The 20,231-nt window shown below is 53.0% G+C and overlaps 1 protein-coding gene and 1 long non-coding RNA gene across 4 annotated transcripts in view; one reads left to right on the forward strand and one right to left on the reverse strand.

Moving 5' to 3' along the window:
* ABL1 (ABL proto-oncogene 1, non-receptor tyrosine kinase) overlaps nt 1–20,231 on the reverse strand; it is a 145,371-nt gene that overhangs the window by 10,824 nt on the left and 114,316 nt on the right. For both annotated transcript variants that reach the window (XM_058693800.1, XM_058693801.1), the window contains exons 2-6: nt 19,204–19,377; nt 18,332–18,627; nt 9,814–10,086; nt 2,371–2,455; nt 1,373–1,550 (exon numbers count right to left, since the gene is read on the reverse strand). In XM_058693800.1, the coding sequence (XP_058549783.1) occupies nt 1,373–1,550; nt 2,371–2,455; nt 9,814–10,086; nt 18,332–18,627; nt 19,204–19,377 (1,006 nt within the window). The remainder of the gene's footprint in view (nt 1–1,372; nt 1,551–2,370; nt 2,456–9,813; nt 10,087–18,331; nt 18,628–19,203; nt 19,378–20,231) is intronic.
* Nucleotides 7,448–12,426, forward strand: LOC131491185 (uncharacterized). 2 transcript variants are annotated; one of them, XR_009251347.1, is made up of 3 exons: nt 7,448–7,704; nt 8,820–8,913; nt 12,324–12,426. It is a non-coding gene; the product is annotated as an uncharacterized LOC131491185 (long non-coding RNA). The 2 variants fall into 2 exon arrangements; XR_009251348.1 differs by lacking the exon at nt 12,324–12,426 and adding an exon at nt 9,539–10,262.

The following is a 20,231-nucleotide window of genomic DNA, read 5'->3' on the forward strand; positions in this document are numbered from 1 at the left end:
ACCAGCCAGTCCTCAACTGGGAGAAACTTCCATCGGAGGGAGTCTCCATGTGGCCTATCCAGACTTGACAGAGGACAAAATAAAATAAAGCCCGTAGCACTCCGCCCCCTCCTCCTCCCCAAACTGTGTTTCCTACTTTCCTATTTCCTCCTGATGCGTATCCGAACGTATCCTAAAAATTCTCTCCCGTATAATCGGCTTCCTCTCGCCTCCGGATTCTCCCAAGGAGGTGGGAGTCTAATCTCTGGTTCACGGATGTTAACCATGAAATCACAAGGCAAAACGCAACAGGGGAATGCGACGAGGCAGCACCTTTAGGCGATGGCCGAAGGTAAGATCGCCTGATCGTCAGCAATCAGAGAGCAATTAAATACAGAAGACTTGTGCCTAATAGGATTTTGGTAAAGCGTTTTAAGTCTGTGAAATGAAGGGGGGGACAGACGTAGCCATGCAAAGCGAACCACAAGTCAAGAAATCTCAATTTGCAGCCTCAGAGGGTTCGCCCTTTGAGTGACAGGCGCATCGGAATCAGGCTCTCGTGCGGCACAGGAAATCTGTCTTACAAGGAAGCGCCAACGTCTCACACATTCTACTCTCGTCCCTCGCTGTGAAATCTCATGTACGGGTCTCATGCTTGAGTTAATTGGGGAGGAAAGTTCAGGGCGGTGGCGTGGAGAACATCTTGTATAAAAGTCACCGGCAAAGCCCATCGGGTTCTGTCCTGCTCGGACAGAACCTTCCTTTGCCAGGAAGCCATTTCCACCAGCAAAGAATGCGAACAGCAAGATAATTGCGGCCCGCTTGAAGGTCAAAGCCCTCCAGACTTTAGAACAGCAAAGGCGCTTAATTCAGGACCGCACTGACGCCGTCCTGACAATCGTGGACGCGTCCCCGGACCGGAGGACGGCAAGCTAAGTGGAGAATGAAATAAAGGGAAGGGGGGGCGGGCGCAGAAAACACGCCGCTCGGAAACAAAAGCCACGCGCCGGCTGTACCCGAGGGGCGGTGTGGGCGCGACGCCAGCCTCCCCGCGGGGGAGGTCACTCCTGGTGACACCGAACGCTCTGCCTCCCCGGGGAGCACGGACGCCTCTGAGGGGCTTCGCTGGATATTCCACTTAGTCCAAGATGCTTCCGAGGGAAGTGTTTCTTACCGCGGGGATCCACTGCCCCGTGGGCCCAGACGCGCGCCTGGAGCTGGCAAAGTCAGGAACCCGGCGTCTGCCTCTGTTCCAGCGTCCAACGTGCCGCCGGCGCTGAGGCGAGAGGCTGAGCCCTCACGCCCTGTGGGCTGGAGCTTCGTGGAGGAGGCTGCCCGGGCCCCACGCTTGCTCCGCGGCGCTGCGAGGAGGGCTGCTCCGCCAGGCCCCTACCTGTGGATGAAGTTCTTCTTCTCCAGGTACTCCATGGCTGACGAGATCTGCGTGGCCATATACAGCAGCACCACAGCGTTCACCTCCTGCCGGTTACACTCCCGCAGGTAATCCAGCAGGTTCCCATAGGTCATGAACTCAGTGATTATATAGAACGGGGGCTCCCGGGTGCAGACCCCTGCCAACAAGACAGACATTGAGGGCTTCGGGGGGCCGCTCTGCTCCCAACTGCACAAGCACCAGAAAAGGACCCCTGGGGGGGGGCCTGGGGGGTTCAGTCGGTTAAGCGTCCGATTTCGGCTCGGGTCACGATCTCGTCATTCACGAGTTCGAGCCCCGCGTCGGGCTCCGTGCTGACGGCTCGGGAGCCCGGAGCCTCTGCTTCAGATGCTGTGTGTCTCCTTCTCGCTCTGCCCCTCCCCTGCTCACACTCCGTGCCCCTCTCTCAAAAATAAACATAAAAAAAAAAAAATTAAAAAACAGAAAAGAAAATGAAAGAAAAGAGCCCCCGAAACACGTTCTGTGTCTGCCCCAAAGTCTGGGGCCCAACGTCTAATACGGTCCCAAGCACTCATGGCTTGTGATGTGTTCCTGTGGGAGGGAGGTGGCCACGCTCTTATCTTCCTCTCGAGCCCCTGAACTCGAACAGAAGACGCCGCCACCGAGTGCAGAAGCAAAGGTCAGGTGCACACCCCACAGCCCACATCACCCCCACGTGGCGACGTCTGCTCACGGGAGAAATGCAGCGAAGGGACTCTCGAAACCTCTGGTCTCAGAGGCCGGCTGAGATTTGCACCGGACGACTTTGGGGTCTCCACTTAAAGCAACAGCCTATTCCATCCACGCACACACCATCCCGCATCGGCCTCCTTGCCACCACGGGCTGAGTGTCGCCAGAGGACAGACGTCCACGTCAGACACGTTCACCTCCTCTGTCATAGCGCCCGCATCACCCCAGGGGGCGTAAGAGAGAGGCCGTCTCTTCAGAGCTCACTCACCCAGCAACTGCACGAGGTTGGGGTGCTTGATCTCCTTCATCACTGCGGCTTCTTTCAAGAACTCTTCCACCTCCATGGTGTCCTCCTGGGGGAGAAAAGGGGAGGAAGTTGTCTCAGCAAAGAAAGTGTTCGAGCAGGAAAGTATGGCTTGAATGGTTAGTACCAATTGGAGCCTCGACCGACAACCACCCCGGTTCGCCAGGGCCGACCTGCACGATGCCTGCATTGGATCGATTACTGCCCCCCGTGGCGTAAAGAATTTTCCCCTTTGATGGGGCGCCGGGGTGGCTCCGTCGGTTGAGCGTCCGACTTCGGCTCGGGTCATCATCTCACGGTTCATGGGTTCGAGCCCTGCGTCAGGCTCTGTGCTGACGGCTCGGGGCCTGGAGCCTGCTTCGGATTCTGGGTCTCCCTCTCTCTCTGCCCCTCCCCTGCTCACACTCTGTCTCTCAAAAATAAAAAAAACATTGGAAAAAAAAAAAAAAAAGAAGAGTTTTCCCCAACAATAAATATATGTTGGCAACTTGCTTCTGGGGGCTGCTATGCAGAGGATAGTTCTATTTCCTTAAAGAAGGGCTGGTTTCCAAGGAGTCCTAAAACACTTAACATTAAATATATATATATATATCACCTGAAGAATCAGAAATGTACCCAATTTAATGGAAGAGACCCTATACAAAACGATACTATCCTAAAGAAGAATACCACCTCAAAACACTCTGTACCACAGAGGATGCCCGAAATGCAGAGCTATGGGGGTCTCAACGAAGCAAATCAGCACTATCCACCGGGTCGATTTACGGGTTCTACAATAATCCTCCCCAGCAGCCCCCCTGACGACGGATTCACGGGTATCGTCAGAGATGTCATATTCTAGCAAGTTCACCGTATCTAAACGCCACGCGGAGACAAAGAATATTAGCAAACGCCCAGAGCAAACGTGATGCTATCCCCCCATCTCACGTGCTCTGGGTGGGGGCTCAACTCGAGGGGGCCTTGCCCCTGGCCCCGCACACCACAGTTGGCCCCGTTACACGGGAGGCTTGCTGTGGCCTGCATCAGGCAAACCTCTTTAGGACTTAAAGAACCCACTGTCCTCTGACTGCCGCGACCAGAAGCCAGCGGGTGGCCAATGGCGTGGCCCGCGTGCGTGCGAGAGCCTGGCCACGAAGGCCAACGAGGCAGGCAGGACACCACCCTCCGAGTTTCAACACGGAGTCCACATCTGCCCGGAGAGAAAGACCGCGTGGCAGATGGGGAGTGAACGCCTGGAAAACTAGACTCGCCCAAGAGCAAAGCTTCGTCAGGCTTATTTTCAAGGTGGAACCTTCCAGGTCGTGCCTGCCCCTTCAGGAGGCAGAGCACTCAAAGGGTCCCGACTGCAGCCTCCCGGTGGCCGCGCCATTCTTGCCCCTGCACATGGAGATTTGCAGAGGACAGGTCAACCTCTACTCAGCACGTTCCCGCTGCGGCCAATCATGTCTACAAGCGGAGCGTGACCGCTGAGGATACGTGTCAGCCCATTATCACTTAGTCTAGGGCTCTCTGAGGCTGAAACTCACATGCAATTGGCTGCTCTTTAAAAATCGTGGGCTGCTCCGTCAACGAGACATCGTAGGTAGTCTCCGTGTCAAGCCGTACGGAGGGCAAGAACTCATCCCTGCCACCGCTCCGCTGGCTGTTCGATTCTTGGGAGTCCCCTCTGCTCCTTAACACGCTCCGCAGAGCATGCCGTTGGCGCGTCTGAAACACCGGGTGACGCGCTGCCGTCAAGGGCTGGGAAGCCTCCTGGAATCCGCCGAGACGATGCTGCTCACGTAGGGACCGGGGGCCTCAAGAGCCTCGCCTGGCCAACAGGAGGTTCACGACGCAGCTCTCAAATGAAGCTTTCTGGGCAAGTGGAGCTTTCCTTCTTTTCAAGCACCACAATAACCAACTCCGCACAGTGAAACCATCTCACAGAGATCGTGGGCTCTGACAGCTCCTGCCGCTTTTCTAGAAGAACCACGTTCTAGATCTTGAGAGGCGTGGACACGTGAGAACAACGATACGGCTTTCGGAGCCATCCCTCTCCTCTTTTTGCCCGTCTTTTTGTCTTCCCCCTCATTCCTACACACTCACACACACGTGTGGATGGTATAAATAATCCCTTGTGTTTTTCTTTCAGGGCAATCGGCGTGAATTTGTCTCCCCCTGGTGGAATCCGGCCGGGTTCAACCTACAGCTGCCAGTACCAGCAGCATTCCCTTCTAGTAGCTGTGTTAACCGGGAAACTATCCTGGTATGCTCCTTTCCTTTCATTTAAACTCTTTCTTTTTTTTTTTTTTTTAACGCTTATTCATTTTTGAAAGACAGAGAGAGACGGAGCGCGAGCAGGGGAGGGGCAGAGAGACAGAGGGGGACACAGAACCCGAAGCAGGCCCCAGGCTGTCAGCCCAGAGCCCGACGCGGGGCTCGAACTCACAAACCGCGAGATCGTGACCTGAGCCGAACCCGGATGCTCAACCGACTGGGCCACCCACGCGCCTCCGTCATCTTCTCAAAGAGACATCTCCCACGTACGGAGTAAAATTAACACAGATAATTAGGGTGAAAGCGCCACTGAGTGAACGCGGAGTTTCAGCCCTGTCCGTTGGAAGTCAGGTGGGTCAGCCGGCCCTCCTCACGGGGACCGACTGGCCTGACCCAGATGCACACGAAGGCCTGGCCAGTACAGGGGTGGTTAGAAGGATGGCTTCAGAGCTACGTGGATCGAGCCCTGCCGCTGTGTGACCACGTACAGAGCTCAGTTATTCACACGCCAGAGAAGAGAGGTCTCTGAACAAGGTCCCGTCTACACACCAGGAAAACAGCAGCATCCGCCTCGTGCGCAGAGTCCCGAGCACCGCGCCCAGACGCGGGCAGCACTCAGCCGGCAGGACCCGCTTTTACTGTAACGAACACGGCTGAGAAGCCGGCCGTTCTCGTCGTGTCACAGATGGGCACTCTCTGGACCCAACATCTTCTGTTTCTCTGGTTTTCTAACCAGCTTCATTCACCCTTTTTGCTCCCTGGCCTCGCCCCCAAGTGAAGGTATTCTCCGGCATAACGGAGACATCGGCGGCTCAGTGTCCCACGGGTGCCTCCCTGAGTCTCAGCAGGGACCAAGTCCCCGGGGGGAGGGGCTAAGAGGTCCGTTTCCCCCTCGCTCCCTGGTTCTCAACCAAGTGGCAGGGGAGCAAGGTTATGACCCCAGGGAAGCAGCATCCCGCACCCGCCAGAGACGGGGTTGCAGAGATGGGGCCGAACTTCGGAGCCAGACCGAGGAAGGCGGTTCACCCGCCAGGTCCACGGAAACCACCGCACACCGAGCCCCCCCCCAGAACTCGGGTCCTCGGGTTCGCAGGTGTATCCAGCCCACGGCTAGAACAGAAGCCGCCACGAGAGCGCGCAACGGTGGGTTCCAGGTCGCGCGGCCTCTCTCCCTGACGCCCAGCCCCCTCAGAAGTCAGAGAGCCAGTGCGTGCGACTGTCCAGGGCCATCCTGGAGCCCTTGCTTCTCTGCTCATTTCTGCAGCTCTCTAGTAGAACCAACTGCCTGGGGGAAAACACCACAAACAAAACCCCAACCAAAACAGGCTGGCGGAGCAGGGCAACGGAGGCACTCTCTCAGCACGGCTGGCCGCGTGCAAACTGGCACCGGGACAGTCTCCTCACGGCCAACGGGGAGAACCCCTGGGGCACGGTCTGTAACAGCAAAGTACCGGAAAGGACACAAATGCCCGCTGAAGGCTGCTAGACGCTGGAAGACATCCACGCGAAAGCAAGACCCCCGTGCGTATACCGATGTGGAACGGGTGCCGAGCTACGTGGGGTGGACACTAGGAGGTGCAGGGCAGTGTCCACAGCATGCTGCCCTACGGTTAGAAGGGACACCCACACGTGGACTACTTCCGGAAGGGCACAAAAATCCAGGGGGGAGGATACTGTGTGCATACTTTACCTATTCAAAAAACAGGTAAAGAATTTAAGCCTTAACATTTTTCATCAACGTCATCTTCCACTTTTTTAACGGTAAGTCTGTCAGGAGCTTAGGAGCCAATCCTAATGCCACATTAGATCGAGAGCAGTCTTTCCCCGATTCTAGGACTTTCAGAACGGCTTCACAGGAAGAAAAGGGGGGCTCATAAACAAACTTCTGGAATACAGCTCATTTGAAACGTGGGACTTCCCTGTACCGGACGGTTGTTTCTCTCAGGCACATCCCACCTTTAGCATTGATCACACGCAGGTAAAGTTAAGCCTAGGACCTGGTGAATAATGTCAAAATTCAAACTAGCAGGTCCAGTCGGTGGCCTTTGCTGTAATTCCAGTTTCCCGCCCATAGGGGTCAGCCTAGCAACCTCCTGTCTCCCGTTTTCTGGTCTCGGGCCCTGAAGGTACAGGACCCAACGCTCGCTGCCTGGCGGATCAACACAGAGTCCGGGTTAAAGCAGGGTCTTGCCACCCCTTGCTGCTTCAAGAGGGTCTGCCTCTGCCCTCTGAGGGGCCAGCGACACAAAACAGGCAGGATGGGACGGACCAGGGGATGGTGGAGAGCAGATTGAGACTCAGGTGCCCGGCTGGGGTCTGGTGCAAAGAGCTGCCAGGGCTTTCCAAAGCGTGCTCCTGAAGAGCAAGGGAGATCTAGAGGCCACCCGAGGGGAAGTGAATGGGGGGAGGGGATGGGGATGGGAGATGTCTAAGACGCATGACTGTGGCTGACGTATTTTGCATGGTGTGCGAGGGGTGAGAACTGGAATGACGATTAAGGAAAGGAGGAGAAGAAAGGAGCTGGGCTTTGGAGCAGGATGTCTGGGCCGGAACCCCGGGTCTGCGGCTCCCCAGCGGGTAACACCAGGCCAGTTGCCTGGCCCGCCCGCACTGCACGTTCCTCAAGCCTGAAATGGCAGTGACAGGCGGGCCCTTCCAAGGTGCCCGTGAGGATTAAGTGAGATGCTACACACGGAGCGGGGCACTCAGACTGCAGGCCCATAGTAAGAGCTCAATGAACAGTAACCATAACTGTCATTTAGAACCCACTCAAGGTTCTCAACCTCTCCAGGGGCGATAAATGCCCCAAATAGTGCTATCAATCTTACTGGACAAGCGGGAACCCTATTGTAGAGATGTGCCTTATGCCGAGGAGGAGGAAGAAGGGATAATTTACTTCGCACTTGCCCAGTACTGTATTTCGGGTTGACACATCTCTAGAATCTGACGCCTTCCCTTTTCCCTAATTAGCTATCACCTGGGGTGACGACTCCAAGGAATCCACACAACTGGATTCTGTACTTTTTTACCAGCTGTAGGACCGTAAGTTAATAAGGCTCTTGGGGAAAACCGTAAAAAGTATAAAAAAAAAAAAAAAAGTTTAGTAGTGTATCATTAGAGAAATAGACTCTAAAAGGCACCCAACTTCCCGATAAGTCTGATTTGCGGGTACAAGAAAGCCACCACTGCCAGACAAGTCCCTCCGGGAGACGCCCCTGCCCTGACTCCCTGGCGGCAGCTCAGGAACCAATGTCACAGCGTCAGCTGCTGGACTGTGTCCTCCCCACGCTTCGAGTAGTGCAAACTCTCCCTCTTTCTAACGTTTTCAAACAAGCCTTGCTGGGTGGAAACCAGGAATTCTGTGCTTTTGTTCCTCTTTGTTTCACGTGTGCAAATACTGGCGAGCGTGTGGGTGATGCCCGGGCCTTTAACAGTTTCTCAAGCTGGTCAAGGCCCGGAGGCCGGCCTGGTGTTCAGCCCTGCGCCAGATCGGGACACTGAGCACAAGCACACGCCTCTCCCTGGACTTGCCTGGTCTGGGGGTGGGGGGACGGGGCAGCGGCCGGTGCAGCGCATATCCAATCACCTTATTCCTGCGGATCAGACCCTTCACTGCGCCCCACTGCCGCCAGGAGAATGTCCCCGGCTCCGGAGCCTCCGTGACTTACCGTGGGCTCTATGCCCTCCGCCTCTGTCCAGGCCTCCGCTCCTCTACTCTGGCACCAACCCACCCTGCACTTTCTCCCCACCACGGGGAGCTCACCAGTCCCGCCCCCCCCCCTCGTTCCTGTGCGGTGTGAGGGCGCCTCGCTCCTGCCTCGGGCCCCGGTCACCCCACACTGCAGGTTCTGTCATTGTCGGTCTCTCCTCCTAACTGCGCTGTTCTACCCACCTTAGGCTGGCCTGAGGTGCAGAACTCTATTCTCACAACCCTAGGGCTAAGCCCAGGGTCTGGCAAGCAGAAACGAGGGTCTCGCTAAGTGTTTATTGAGTTTTTAAAAAATCATGTCTGGAAAGTATCCAGGAGTCCTCAAGTGACCCCAAACCACGCTACCCGCCCCCCCCCCCCCAAAACACACAAGCGTCAGTCCTGCTCCAAGGGCTGATCTAACAGGGTACGTGCAATATGAGCGCCAGGAGCCACCCTTGTTTTCTAGAACTGCAGACTGCGAGTCTTTCTCTGAAGCATCACTTTACACGAGCCAGAAACTATAATTTCCACTTTGCTGCACCTCTGAGTACAGGCAGCAGGTAAGTAACAGAGTCCCTGAAAGGCAAGCGATCTGGCTGCCCGGGTCTCCAAGCACGTGCCCGACGGGCTCCTGAGAAGCGTGTGCGCGCCGGGGTCCCTTCCTCCAGCCGGGTGGATGTTTCCCTTCTTCTTGTCCAACGGCTACAGGAGGGCCTCCCCTCAGCCTCCGCGTGGTTGTCAGGGTGATCGGTTCGCTTACAGCAAGTGCAAATGGCACAGGTCAACGCTAGGGGACGCTCTGGCCACAGGTAAAAAGCTCAGATCACATCCTGAAGGCCGAGGGCCCCAGATGAAACCCGCTGCTTGGCCTCAAGGTTTCAAAGAACTTCAAACCCCGCCCAGAAACTACGAACACCATGCGTTAGTGCGGACGAGAGATGAGAGATCGATGGCACGGAACCCGAGTTAGAAGCCCTGACGTTCCCTTCATGCCTTTGTCCGGTCCCATTTCCAGCAGTCGGGACTCACACTACACAGAACTGGATGGAACCTGCCAGGAACGCCCAACGCGCTTGCCTTTCAGATCTGCCAACAAACATCCACTGGAGAGTCCAACGCATTTTGGTTAAATCCCCTTCTTTCAAAACTCACAGCTTTTCCCCTCCTTCTCCTGCTTCTCAATAGGAAGTGATTCAAAGGCCACACGGACAGGACGGAAACCCACGGCTTTAAAAGATTCTTGCCATGGAATGAAAAAACTTCTCCGAATGACTAATCTTTTTACACCAAAAACCACAGCGTGTCTCAGCACTCGCCCTACGTGGAGGCACGGAGTCTGGGAGGGGGACTGAACCCGTCGGAAGAGGTCGGCCGAGGCCTGCAGAGGCCCTTCCTGGGCTGCCCACCGGCAGCAACGAACCATGTTCAGCCGCGAGCCGCGGCGGCAGCCCCAGACCTACCTTCAAGGTCTTCACGGCCACCGTCAGGCTGTATTTCTTCCACACGCCCTCGTACACCTCTCCGTACTGGCCGCCTCCCAGCTTGTGCTTCATGGTGATGTCCGTGCGTTCCATCTCCCACTTGTCGTAGTTGGGGGACACGCCGTAGACGGTGGGCTTGTTGCGCTTGGGGGCTGGGTAATGGAGAGTGGTGATGAGCCCGTCCGCCACAGTCGAGTGATGATGAACCAACTCCGCCAAAGTGTTGAAGCGGCTCTCTGAGGAGACGTAGAGCTGAGGGAAACAGAGACAGCACAGCCTTCAGCCCACGGGCACACACACACCCAGACACCTCTGCTGAGCCTAAGTGAGTGTACAGAAAATCACTTAGACTGTGCTCCTCGACACTTGCTGTAATTTACTTGCTGAAGCAGAAAGATACAATAAAATACCTCAGGGCCTTTGCACCTTCTGCTCCCTCTGCCTAAAATCCTTCGGCCACTTAATCATCATACGCCTGGGTCTCCCTTACCATTCCGAGCCCAGGGTAAATGTCATTGTCACTGTGCCACTGGACCTAGTCATCACCCAGCACTAGTCATCAAATCACCTTCCTTCCTTCTCTGCATTATACTTACCGCTGGCTGATCGGTCCCTGTTTATCTGCTGGATTACTTCCTGTCTGTCAACACCTTCTAGAATGTCAGCTTCTTGAGAGCAAAGCCCTAAGTGGTCTGTTTTTATCCTGGATCCCCAGTGTGGAGAACAAGAAATGAGCACATGATAGGCACTAAATATATGCCTGTTGATTACATTAACGAAGAGCAGAACTTATTATTTGCAGACTAAAAAAGAAAGGTTTTTTTTTTTGTTTTTAGTTTTTTTTTTAACGTTTATTTATTTTTGAGAGACAAAACCTGAGCGGGAGAAGGGCAGAGAGAGAGAGACAGAGAGAGGCAGACACAGAATCCGAAGCAGGGTCCAGGCTCTGAGCTGTCAGCACGGAGCCAGATGTGGGGCTCGAACCCATGAACTGTGAGATCATGACCTAGGCCGAAGTTGGATGCTTAACCGACTGAGCCACCCAGGTGCCCCAAGAAAGTAATTGTTTAAAGTTACGCTTATTACCTGAAACCTAGAATTATTACTTATAGTTATATAATTGCCCAGATCTAAACGGTGACCCGAGATGGAAATCACTAAACAAAACAAAAATCTCTTTCTCATTCTCACTCCCTCGATCTGGGCTAAGGAGCACCAGAGGCCAAGGCTTGCAAACCCCAGCTGGATGCCACCATGGGCGCCCCTGGTCAGCTCATGCCAGGAATGGATCGGGGGTGCACAAGGGCCACACAGCCTCCTCCGCCGTGGGGAAGGGAGGAGAAAGATTATAGACACCAGTGCACACAACCCGTCCACGTGTGGTTCTCGTCTGAACACACAGGAAAGGAAGGGAAAAGAGCAGCTGACAGACAGCAAGTAGTGATGGTGACAGCTATCTTTCTTCTTCTTCTTCTTCTTTTTTTTTTTGTTCGTTTCAGGGAGGCGGTGAGGGAGTGCTTCCACATTAAACAATTCCACGTTGTAATCCACACAGGACATCTGGGCTCCAGGCAGACAAGGGATCAGTGAACCTACCAGCTCATGAAGGGCAGCCAGCGAGTGTGGGAAGGGGAAAAGGACACTAAAAATCATGACTAGGTGTTCGTAAGACTTGCCCTGACTACAGAGACAGAGGAGGAACGCGGGTTTGAAAGAGCGGTGATGCCTGGGGCAGGAAGAAGAAAAGGGAACAGGAGTCACCTATAGCTGTAGTATCTTAATTACCTAAAAACAGAAGAGGGGGGTGGGGTGGAAACAGAAAACGGAAGAAAAAGCCTGAAGCACACAGCAGCCCAAGGCCTTGGCTGTCGGTTATGGGAGGCTCCCCACCACTTTCTGTAAGTTTGTAATAGGAAAGAATTAAAGTATTTTCAAAGAAGAAAATATTAACGAATGCATGAGTCGATGCCATTTGCAACCCTCAAGAGGGTAAATAGGATTCTTTGTCGCTTGGGGAGATGACAGAGTTTTAAAACTCAGGCGAGCCAGTGGCCAACTCTGACTTAGGGGTTTGTAATTTACACTCTTTTGGTTGCAATCCTAGCGAAACAAAATTCTTGAGCAACCCAAGAACTGTCGAGAAAGAGCCTCTAGCTCTGGGGGACTCGTCCCTCTGCAAGACGGTGCCCCCCAATGGCAGGACCTTTCAGGGTGAGGAGAAGGCCCACCAGGAGGCCCCACCGAGAACCTGACTCTGAGTGAACGGCTCTAGGGACACGTGAGGAGTTGTGCTCAGGGCGCACGAAGGTGTTGGGAGGAGGCAGGGAGCACAGGCACTGCCAGCCTGGAAGCTTGCCCCGAGTCGAACGTCCACACGGTGACGTCCTTGGCATACCTGTCAGTGGGCAGGGCCGAGTGGATGTGGGGACAGCCCCTAATCCCACCCCTCTCTGGAAACATCTGTCAGTTGTCCAACTACCTCACTGCAGGTGCCAAGTGTTCCAAGCCGTCCTGTTTCGGGGCAGCTGTTTTCGCTACCGTGGAGTGTAGACAAGAGGGAAGAAGTGCTCCCTGGAATCCAAGCCCTCCCCCCCGCCCCCCCCAGCACTGGCACAGTACGAGCCTGTCCACCTGCTGGGTTCCCCAGGACGGGGGGGGGGGGGGGGGGGGGGCGCAGGTCACCTGGGAGCAAGGCTCATTACCTACTTCTCCCCTTCTCCCTGGCAGCTTGCAAGGAGTGCTCTCCAACCTGAGGATCGCGTTCCCTCAACCACCCAGAATGCTAATGGCTCCCCAAGCCCTCGTTTATGCAGAATTCGTGCTTGGTCCCCTTTGATTCCCTCACAGGCTCTTCCTGCTAGAGATTTCAGAGTTTCGGGAGGTTTCGCTGCTCACGCCCACTTTATCCTTTTCTGTAATTAAATGTACAGACCCTGTGACTTAGAGTTCATCTGTCAGCATAAAATTTACATACCGACGCTTATTAAATATTAAAACTACTCTCCCTTTCCAGCGCAGTGCACGACCATCTTCTAACAGTCAAGTCTGGAGGCTTCCTTCTGGTTAGTTCTAAGTTCCGCGCATTCTGCTAGTGAGCTGGGTGGTCTGCATCAGGAATTCATGGCCCAATCAAAGAAAGTGAAATTAGCATCAAGACGTTCAGAGAAGAAAGTGAAATTAGCATCACGAATGGCATGTCATTATCCTGCGCACCTGATCACATAAACACTGGCTGCTCAGCCGAGACTGGGCCTCTTCCTGATCGCACAGGAACCCCAAAGATAGGACCTGTCAAATCAGCTCACCAGAAACAGCTTTTCCTCCTGAGAGCCACACGGCCAGGCTTATCAGCGCTTAGTCCTGTGCCCCCTTTAGGGGCCTCAGACCCCGGAGTCCCACCCGGGAGGTACTGGTTACAGGTTACAGGCAGCCTGGCCTGAGAGCTTCCAGAGTCCAGCAGGAAGGCAAGACTTACTAATTAAGCAGGACTTAATAATGCTCCGAGTCCCCCGGACGAGGGGCAAGTCAGCCACGTGTTAGCAGGCTTTTCCCCGGAATGCCTGCACCTGCCAAGCCACCGCCAGGGTGGGTAAATCTTAAAAACTCAAGAGGTTGCGCGGTTGGCCCGTCCTGCCACCTCTGCTAAAGCTTAAGCCCAAATTCCATTCCTGTCAACCTGAACCTGTCGCTTCGGCAGACCGTGACAATAAGCGTCACCTGGGAACTTCTTTGAAGAAAAGGGCAGACTCTATCAAGGGCTACAAGGAACTGTGGAACCTGACAGTGGCATCCCACAGAAGTAAATAAAGTGCAGACACAAATAGCCAGAACTAAAAATGATCCAGGCAGGGGGCTGGCGGAGAGGAATGCGCCTTTGACTCCACTGAGCTGGCAGGGAGCTCGGAGAAAGCACAGAGCGCGACACTCTGACCCCAGGGTACGTGGGGGTCTCCAGACTGTCAAGAGTCCTAGGAGCGGCGATGGCTCGGTGTGGTGCGGCCCGTGCAAGAGTCCAGCTCGAAGCTCCCCGAGCCCCGGGGCCGACTGGCCGGCCACAACTGCTGTCGAGGCTTAGGAACATGACAACAGCAGCAGTCCAGAGCCAAGAGGGCGGAGGCACCAAAGAAATCCTTTGGGGCCTTGGAGAAGAGTCTGCCATATTCAGTCGTTGTGTGAAGATTAGCTGTTTGAAAATAAGAATTAAACTTATGCAACCCCGGCCCGTCCCTCCTACCGACCTTAAATTTTCCCCTCAGAAATCCAAAAAGGATTGCATCAAGGCTCTGCTATGTGAGTTCTTTTTTTTTCAGGGCCGAGCCACACGGTCTCATGCGTGGCTGTGATACCGCCCCCACTACCTCTGACGCTGTTCCCCTCATTCCAGGAACATGATCCCACCCCACACAGCCCCTCAAGTGCAGGCCTCACAGAGAGGCGCCTCCGCAGATGGCCGGCCCGATAACCCCGGGGGCTGAGCCGTCTCCAGGTGCTCGGACAGCTGAAGGGAGGGGTCTCTGCCAGGGAGGGAAGACGGCAGGAGGCCCAGCACGCCCGGGTGAGGGGCCCAGTGACGGACACCGCCCGGTCGAATGAGTTCCCTGTGCTCCAACCCGGAATGAAAGGAGCCCCTGGCACACCCCTGGCCGGCTTTTCGGCCGACGGGTTGGCATCCTCATCGGACGCCTCTCAAATTCCCTAAATCATGTATCCCACACGCAGGCCTTACTCTCTCCCTCTGAACAGTATTTTGGACCAACCAGCGGCTCATGAGTCGTCAAACTAGATCATGCCTGCCCGAATCTGTTCCTAGGATGCCTGATTAAACAACTCCAGGGAGGAGAAACCGGGGCCCCGAGCAGCACAGACCTCAACTGATTACCGCTGGATAAACAGCACCGATGGGGAGCAAGCTGTCAGCTCCGGGAGATCACCTCCCTCACGGGCGGGGTGATCTGCTCTTCTAATTCACTACAGAGGAACCCTTGTGGCCTGAAGGCACGGTTTCACAGGGCCCGCCACCCTGGAATGCACCCTTGCAGAATGGAAGGACCCAGCTCCACATCCGGGGTAGGACGAGGCCCCAAAACACAAGGTGACAGGGCGGGTCTGTGGTCACGCATCGGCAAGCCCCTGTGCTCCTGTACAAACCTCTGCCGTCACGAAAAGCACCAGGTAGCAGCAGTAAGGACTTTGGCCAGAAGACTTTGGGATGTGCGCGAAAGACAACAGAGAAGAATGTGAAAAAGAGAAATACACATGCATTCGTTTTGGGTGAGGAGAGCCATAAAAATGCTAAGAGGGTTAGGAGGAGGGGCCCAGCCCTACCCCACACTGATACATACTTTAATTCTGGTATGGGAAGAGAACAGAGAGCAGATCGACAGACCCAAAATGCATAAGCTAATCTGGTATATTTCAAACATGCAGGAAAAGATAAATTTAGTAAATGGTACAGGGATCCCTCAAAACACGATGCGCGTACGTTACACGTTACGAGAGACCGTCGTGGCCCATCCGGGACAGAGGTTTCCACGAGCCTGCTAAACACAGTGTTGATGAGGCGGAGGGACACAAACCCTCCTACATTTCTCATAGAGGCCGCAGGTCTCACCAGAAGCAAGGGGAGGAAACACATCTGTCCAATTTCTACGGGAGGTAATCTGACAACACCCACATAAATTTTTTTTTTTAAATGTTCATTTATTTTTGAGACAGAGACAGATTGTAAGTGGGGTAGAGGCAGAGAGAGAGAGAGAGAGAGAGAGAGAGAGAGAGAGAGACAGAATCTGAAGCAGGCTCCGGGCTCCGAGCTGTCAGCACAGAGCCCGACGCGGGGCTCAAACTCGTCAACCGCGAGATCATGACCCGAGCCGAAGTCGGACACTCAACCGACTGAGCCACCCAGGCGCCCCAACATCTACGCGAGTACTGAATGCACAGAACCTTCAATCAGTTCCAGCAACTTACTTCGCATACACTTAGACCCAAAACAAAGTATGTGCGACATGTTCAAACCGCAGGATGTGACCCACTAGGGGGTCTATGAAATAAATTGAGGGGATTCTGGCCAGAACTTTTAAAGAAAATGAAACCGAACTGAATGGAATACAAAATACCAGGAGTGCATCACCTCTAGCGAGGGTAAGTAGGGTTTCAAGAATCTTCTGTTACCAGTGAGGGCTGGGTGCTACTGTAAATGTGTTCACACAGTGTGCCAACATTATTTTTTTTTTTAAAGGTGTGAAAGCCACCTCGTGTTATTTACAACAGCCAAAGATTGGAAACCACCTAAAACTCAACCCCCAGGGGACTGCTTCAGTGAATGATGGTCCATCCGCACGAGGCATTCATTAATAAGAATGAGATGGCTCTAAATGCGCTGCAGGAAAGCAATCTTCAAAAAATATTACTAGGTGGGAAAAGCAAGATGCAGACCAGTGAGGAGTTTGCATCATTTGTGCCTTTTAAAAAAATATAAACGTAAACCTGTACTGGGGAACTCTGAAAGAAACTGGTCACGGGGGGTGGGGGGTGGGGGGGGGCGTGGGGGGTGGGAGGGGCCTCTGGGCAGGGGAATTAGGAGACGGAATTATTTCCCACTCTAATTCATTTTGTTCTTTTTTTTTTAATTTTTTTTTTAATGTTTATTTATTTTTGAGACAGAGACAGAGCATGAACAGGGGAGGGGCAGAGAGAGAGGGAGACACAGAATCCGAAACAGGCTCCAGGCTCTGAGCGGTCAGCACAGAGCCCGACGCGGGGCTCGAACTCCCGGACCGTGAGATCGTGACCTGAGCCGAAGTCGGACGCTTAACCGACCGAGCCACCCAGGCGCCCCATGTTCTTTTTTTTTTTTTTTTAAAACATGTGCACACATTACGTCATTTAAAAAACACATCCAGCATCTAGACCCAGCCTGATAATCTGCTATCTCCGCCCTCGACACTGGCAGAGTGTAGCAGGGTCTATAGCAGGGCCCGAGCCTGGTTCCATCGATCACGTAGGATGGGATTCCGGGCAAGACATGTTCTCCCTCTTAAGTTCCCATCTCCTTAATGCAAAAATGCCGTAGTCCACAGCAACCTCTGCCCCGAGGGCTGAGGTGAAGTTTATTTTTTATTTTTTATTTTTTTTGCATTTATTTATTTTTGAGAGACAAGAGATGAGCAGAGGAGGGGCAGAGAGAGAACGAGACAGAATCCGAAGCAGGCTCCAGGCTGTGAGCTGTCAACACAGAGCCTGACGTGGGGCTCGAACCCACAAACTGGGAGATCACGACCTGAGCCAACGTCGCATGCTCAACCAACTGAGCCACCCAGGCGCCCCCTGAGGTGAAGTTTAAATGAGACTGAAAAATGCAGCGGCCAACAGCAGGACCCCAGAAAATGTTAATCCCCCCCATCCCTTCATGGACTCTTAAGTAGTGTTCATATAAAGATCACAAAACCACATATATCAACTCTTACAAAACTACAAGTGAGGGGGTGCCCAGGTGGCTCAGTCAGTTAGGTGTCCGACTCTTGGTTTCGGCGCAGGTCACACGATCTCACAGTTCATGGGTTCGAGTCCCGTGTCAGGCTCTGCACTGGCAGCACGGAGCCCGCTGGTGATTCTCTTTCTCCCTCTCTGCCCCTCCCCTACTGTCTCTGTCTCTCTCAAAATAGATAAACTTAAAAACAGAGGCGCCTGGGTGGCTCAGTCGGTTAAGCGCCTGACTTCGGCTCAGGTCATGATCTCACAGTTCACAAGCTTGAGCCCCACATGGGGCTCTGTGCTGAGAGCTCAGAGCCTGGAGCCTGCTTGGGCTTCTGTGTCTCCCTCTCTCTCTGCCCCTCTCCTGCTGGCATAGTCTCTCCCTCAAAAACGAACATTAAAAAACAAACAAAAAACCCAAAAACTACAATCTGGGTTTGGAAATCTCTTGATATGATGATGCGATCTCATTTTTGTTTAAAACCTGTGTGTGTGTATGTATGTATCCGCATGTAGACACATACACACGTGATCTTATCTGTAGGAAGAATGTCATGTACTCATTTGGGGGAAGTGCTCTTAAGGGGCCTTTTACCCTAAAAGTACCTATCTATTTACTGCAACTTCACCCACTGGAGATGAACTGCTACCACGATAGATTTTTTAAAAAGGAAGAGACTTACTATCTTACAAGAAGTGCGTCCAAGAACCAACAGGTAATTCCCCGTCTTATGAAACAGCAAACCACAAAACCCCAGCAGGACAGGCACAGGGCCGCCCCGGCGGGCCCATGGACTTATCACATCACGTGATCAGTCCTCGACAGAAGGGCTTTCACAGGCTACTGGAACGACGCCTGCGGTCCCTTGAAGAGGCCGTCTTCGAGCATCTTCCCGGTTGAGCTTTGCCGCGCTAACTTCTCGACCCCAGTGGCAGGAGCTCTGGGTCGTCCTGGCCAAAGGCTAGCCGCCCATCCCCACGCCCCACCCCCAGCCGGTCAGCTCCCCCGTCTGGGGTCCCCTACCTTGCCATCGGAAGCGGTGTTGATCCTGTAGTGGTACACCCTCCCTTCGTATCTCAGCGAGATGGACCTCTGGCCGGGGCTGCTCTCGCTCTCCCGCACCAAGAAGCTGCCGTTGATCCCGCTGCTCAGCAGGTACTCGGCGGCGTTGCGGGACACGGGCCCGTGGTACCAGGAATGTTTCTCCAGACTGTTGACCGGCGTGATGTAGTTGCTCGGGACCCACCCTTGGCCATTTTTGGTCTGGGCCTCACACCATTCCCCATTGTGGTTGTAGCCCAGAACCCGGAGCTTTTCACCTTGGAAGAGAATCAAACCAGACATCAGCTTCCAACGCTGGCTTTGTTCATTCCCATGTATTCTTATAGGATTACTAAAACGTCTCCAAATTCCTAACTACCTGCTTCGCTGGAACAAATCCGCATAAATATGCACATTTGTGGGTCCGTGGAAGAATACAGAACATGCAGAGAAATACATAGCCTCGGTTTTCGTAAATAATACACGCTGCGTTACCCAAGTGTTCTGTTCCTAACATAAGGACGTTTTTTGGGGAAAAGATACTTTTTCTTAAAAAATAAATAAATAAATAAATAAATAAATAAAAATAAAAGTGTTTTCCGTGTCTGGCCCATGTGTCCCTTTCACTATGAAACAGGGGATGTGCGTTTTCTAAGGACTTATCATATAGGAACTCTTCTCCTTTAGGAAAAGTGGCTCTCTTATAAAGAAAGATGCTGGGCTTTTTGGGGGGACCTCCCTGCATTCCAACTTTAAAGCTGCTCTTTCAGTCAGTGAAGGGGTATTCAGTCAAGCCCCAGTTTCCCCTGATTTCTGTCTCTTGCAACCCCCCATTTGGTCTGTGGCCCTTTTACCTTTAGTGATGCTTAGGGTGTTATCCCCACTGGCCACAAAATCATACAGTGCAACAAAAAGGTTGGGGTCATTTTCACTGGGACCAGCAAGAAGGTTTTCCTTGGAGTTCCAACGAGCTGCTTCGCTCAGACCTTGGGGCTCAAAGTCAGACGCTACTGGCCTCTGAAGGGCTTCTGGAAGAGAAAAGAAGAAAGGAACAGGAAGAGGTGGGGGAAAAAATTAGTTTCATTCTCAGGAGCAAAAACAGTCTGCTTCCATCATTATACTTTTCTAATTTATTTCATAACATCCACACGCATTTTGTACAAATAAGAAAGGCCGTAGAATAAAAACGGACCCTTCCTTCCCCAAACCTTGTGAAAAGCATCAAGCATTTTCCTTCCAAGGTGGCAATTACTGTTCCTAAATAGCTTCAGCTTTTTAAACTCATTCATTCAAAATGAACTCAGTTAAAAACGGAAAGCAGAGCCTGCTTGGGACTCTCTCTCTCTGCCCCTCTACCCTGCATCTCTCTCATTCTCAAAATAAATAAATAAAACTTAAAAAAAAAAAAAAACTTAAAAAAAAAAGAAAAAAAAAAACAGAGGACGCCTGGGGGGGGTGGTGGTGGGGAGCTCAGTTGGTTAAATATCTGACTTTGGCTCAGATCATGACCTCATGGTTCGTGGGTTTGAGCCCCACATCAGTGCTGACAGCTCGGAGCCTGCTTCAGATTCTGTGTCTCCCTTTCTCTCTGCTCCTCCCCCACTCAAGCTCTCTCTTGCTCTCGCTCTCAAAAATAAATAAACATAAAAAAATTTTTTTTATATCTCGTTGTAATGAACCGATACAACATGAAAAACGAGGGTCTTTCGATGCTAGCTTTTTGTACTCCTGACTGAAGTAAACCTTTAGGAATTGTATTTGCTAAAAGAGTAAATCCCAAATTCTGTCATTACTGTTTGGTCATCTCATTTCATGAATCATGAGGGCAAAGATCATTTCAAGGAAGAGGGTCTTGTAACACTGCCATTTCCTAGAAGCCTTG

This window comes from Neofelis nebulosa, chromosome 12 (genome assembly GCF_028018385.1).
Source record: "Neofelis nebulosa isolate mNeoNeb1 chromosome 12, mNeoNeb1.pri, whole genome shotgun sequence".
NCBI lineage: Eukaryota > Metazoa > Chordata > Mammalia > Carnivora > Felidae > Neofelis > Neofelis nebulosa.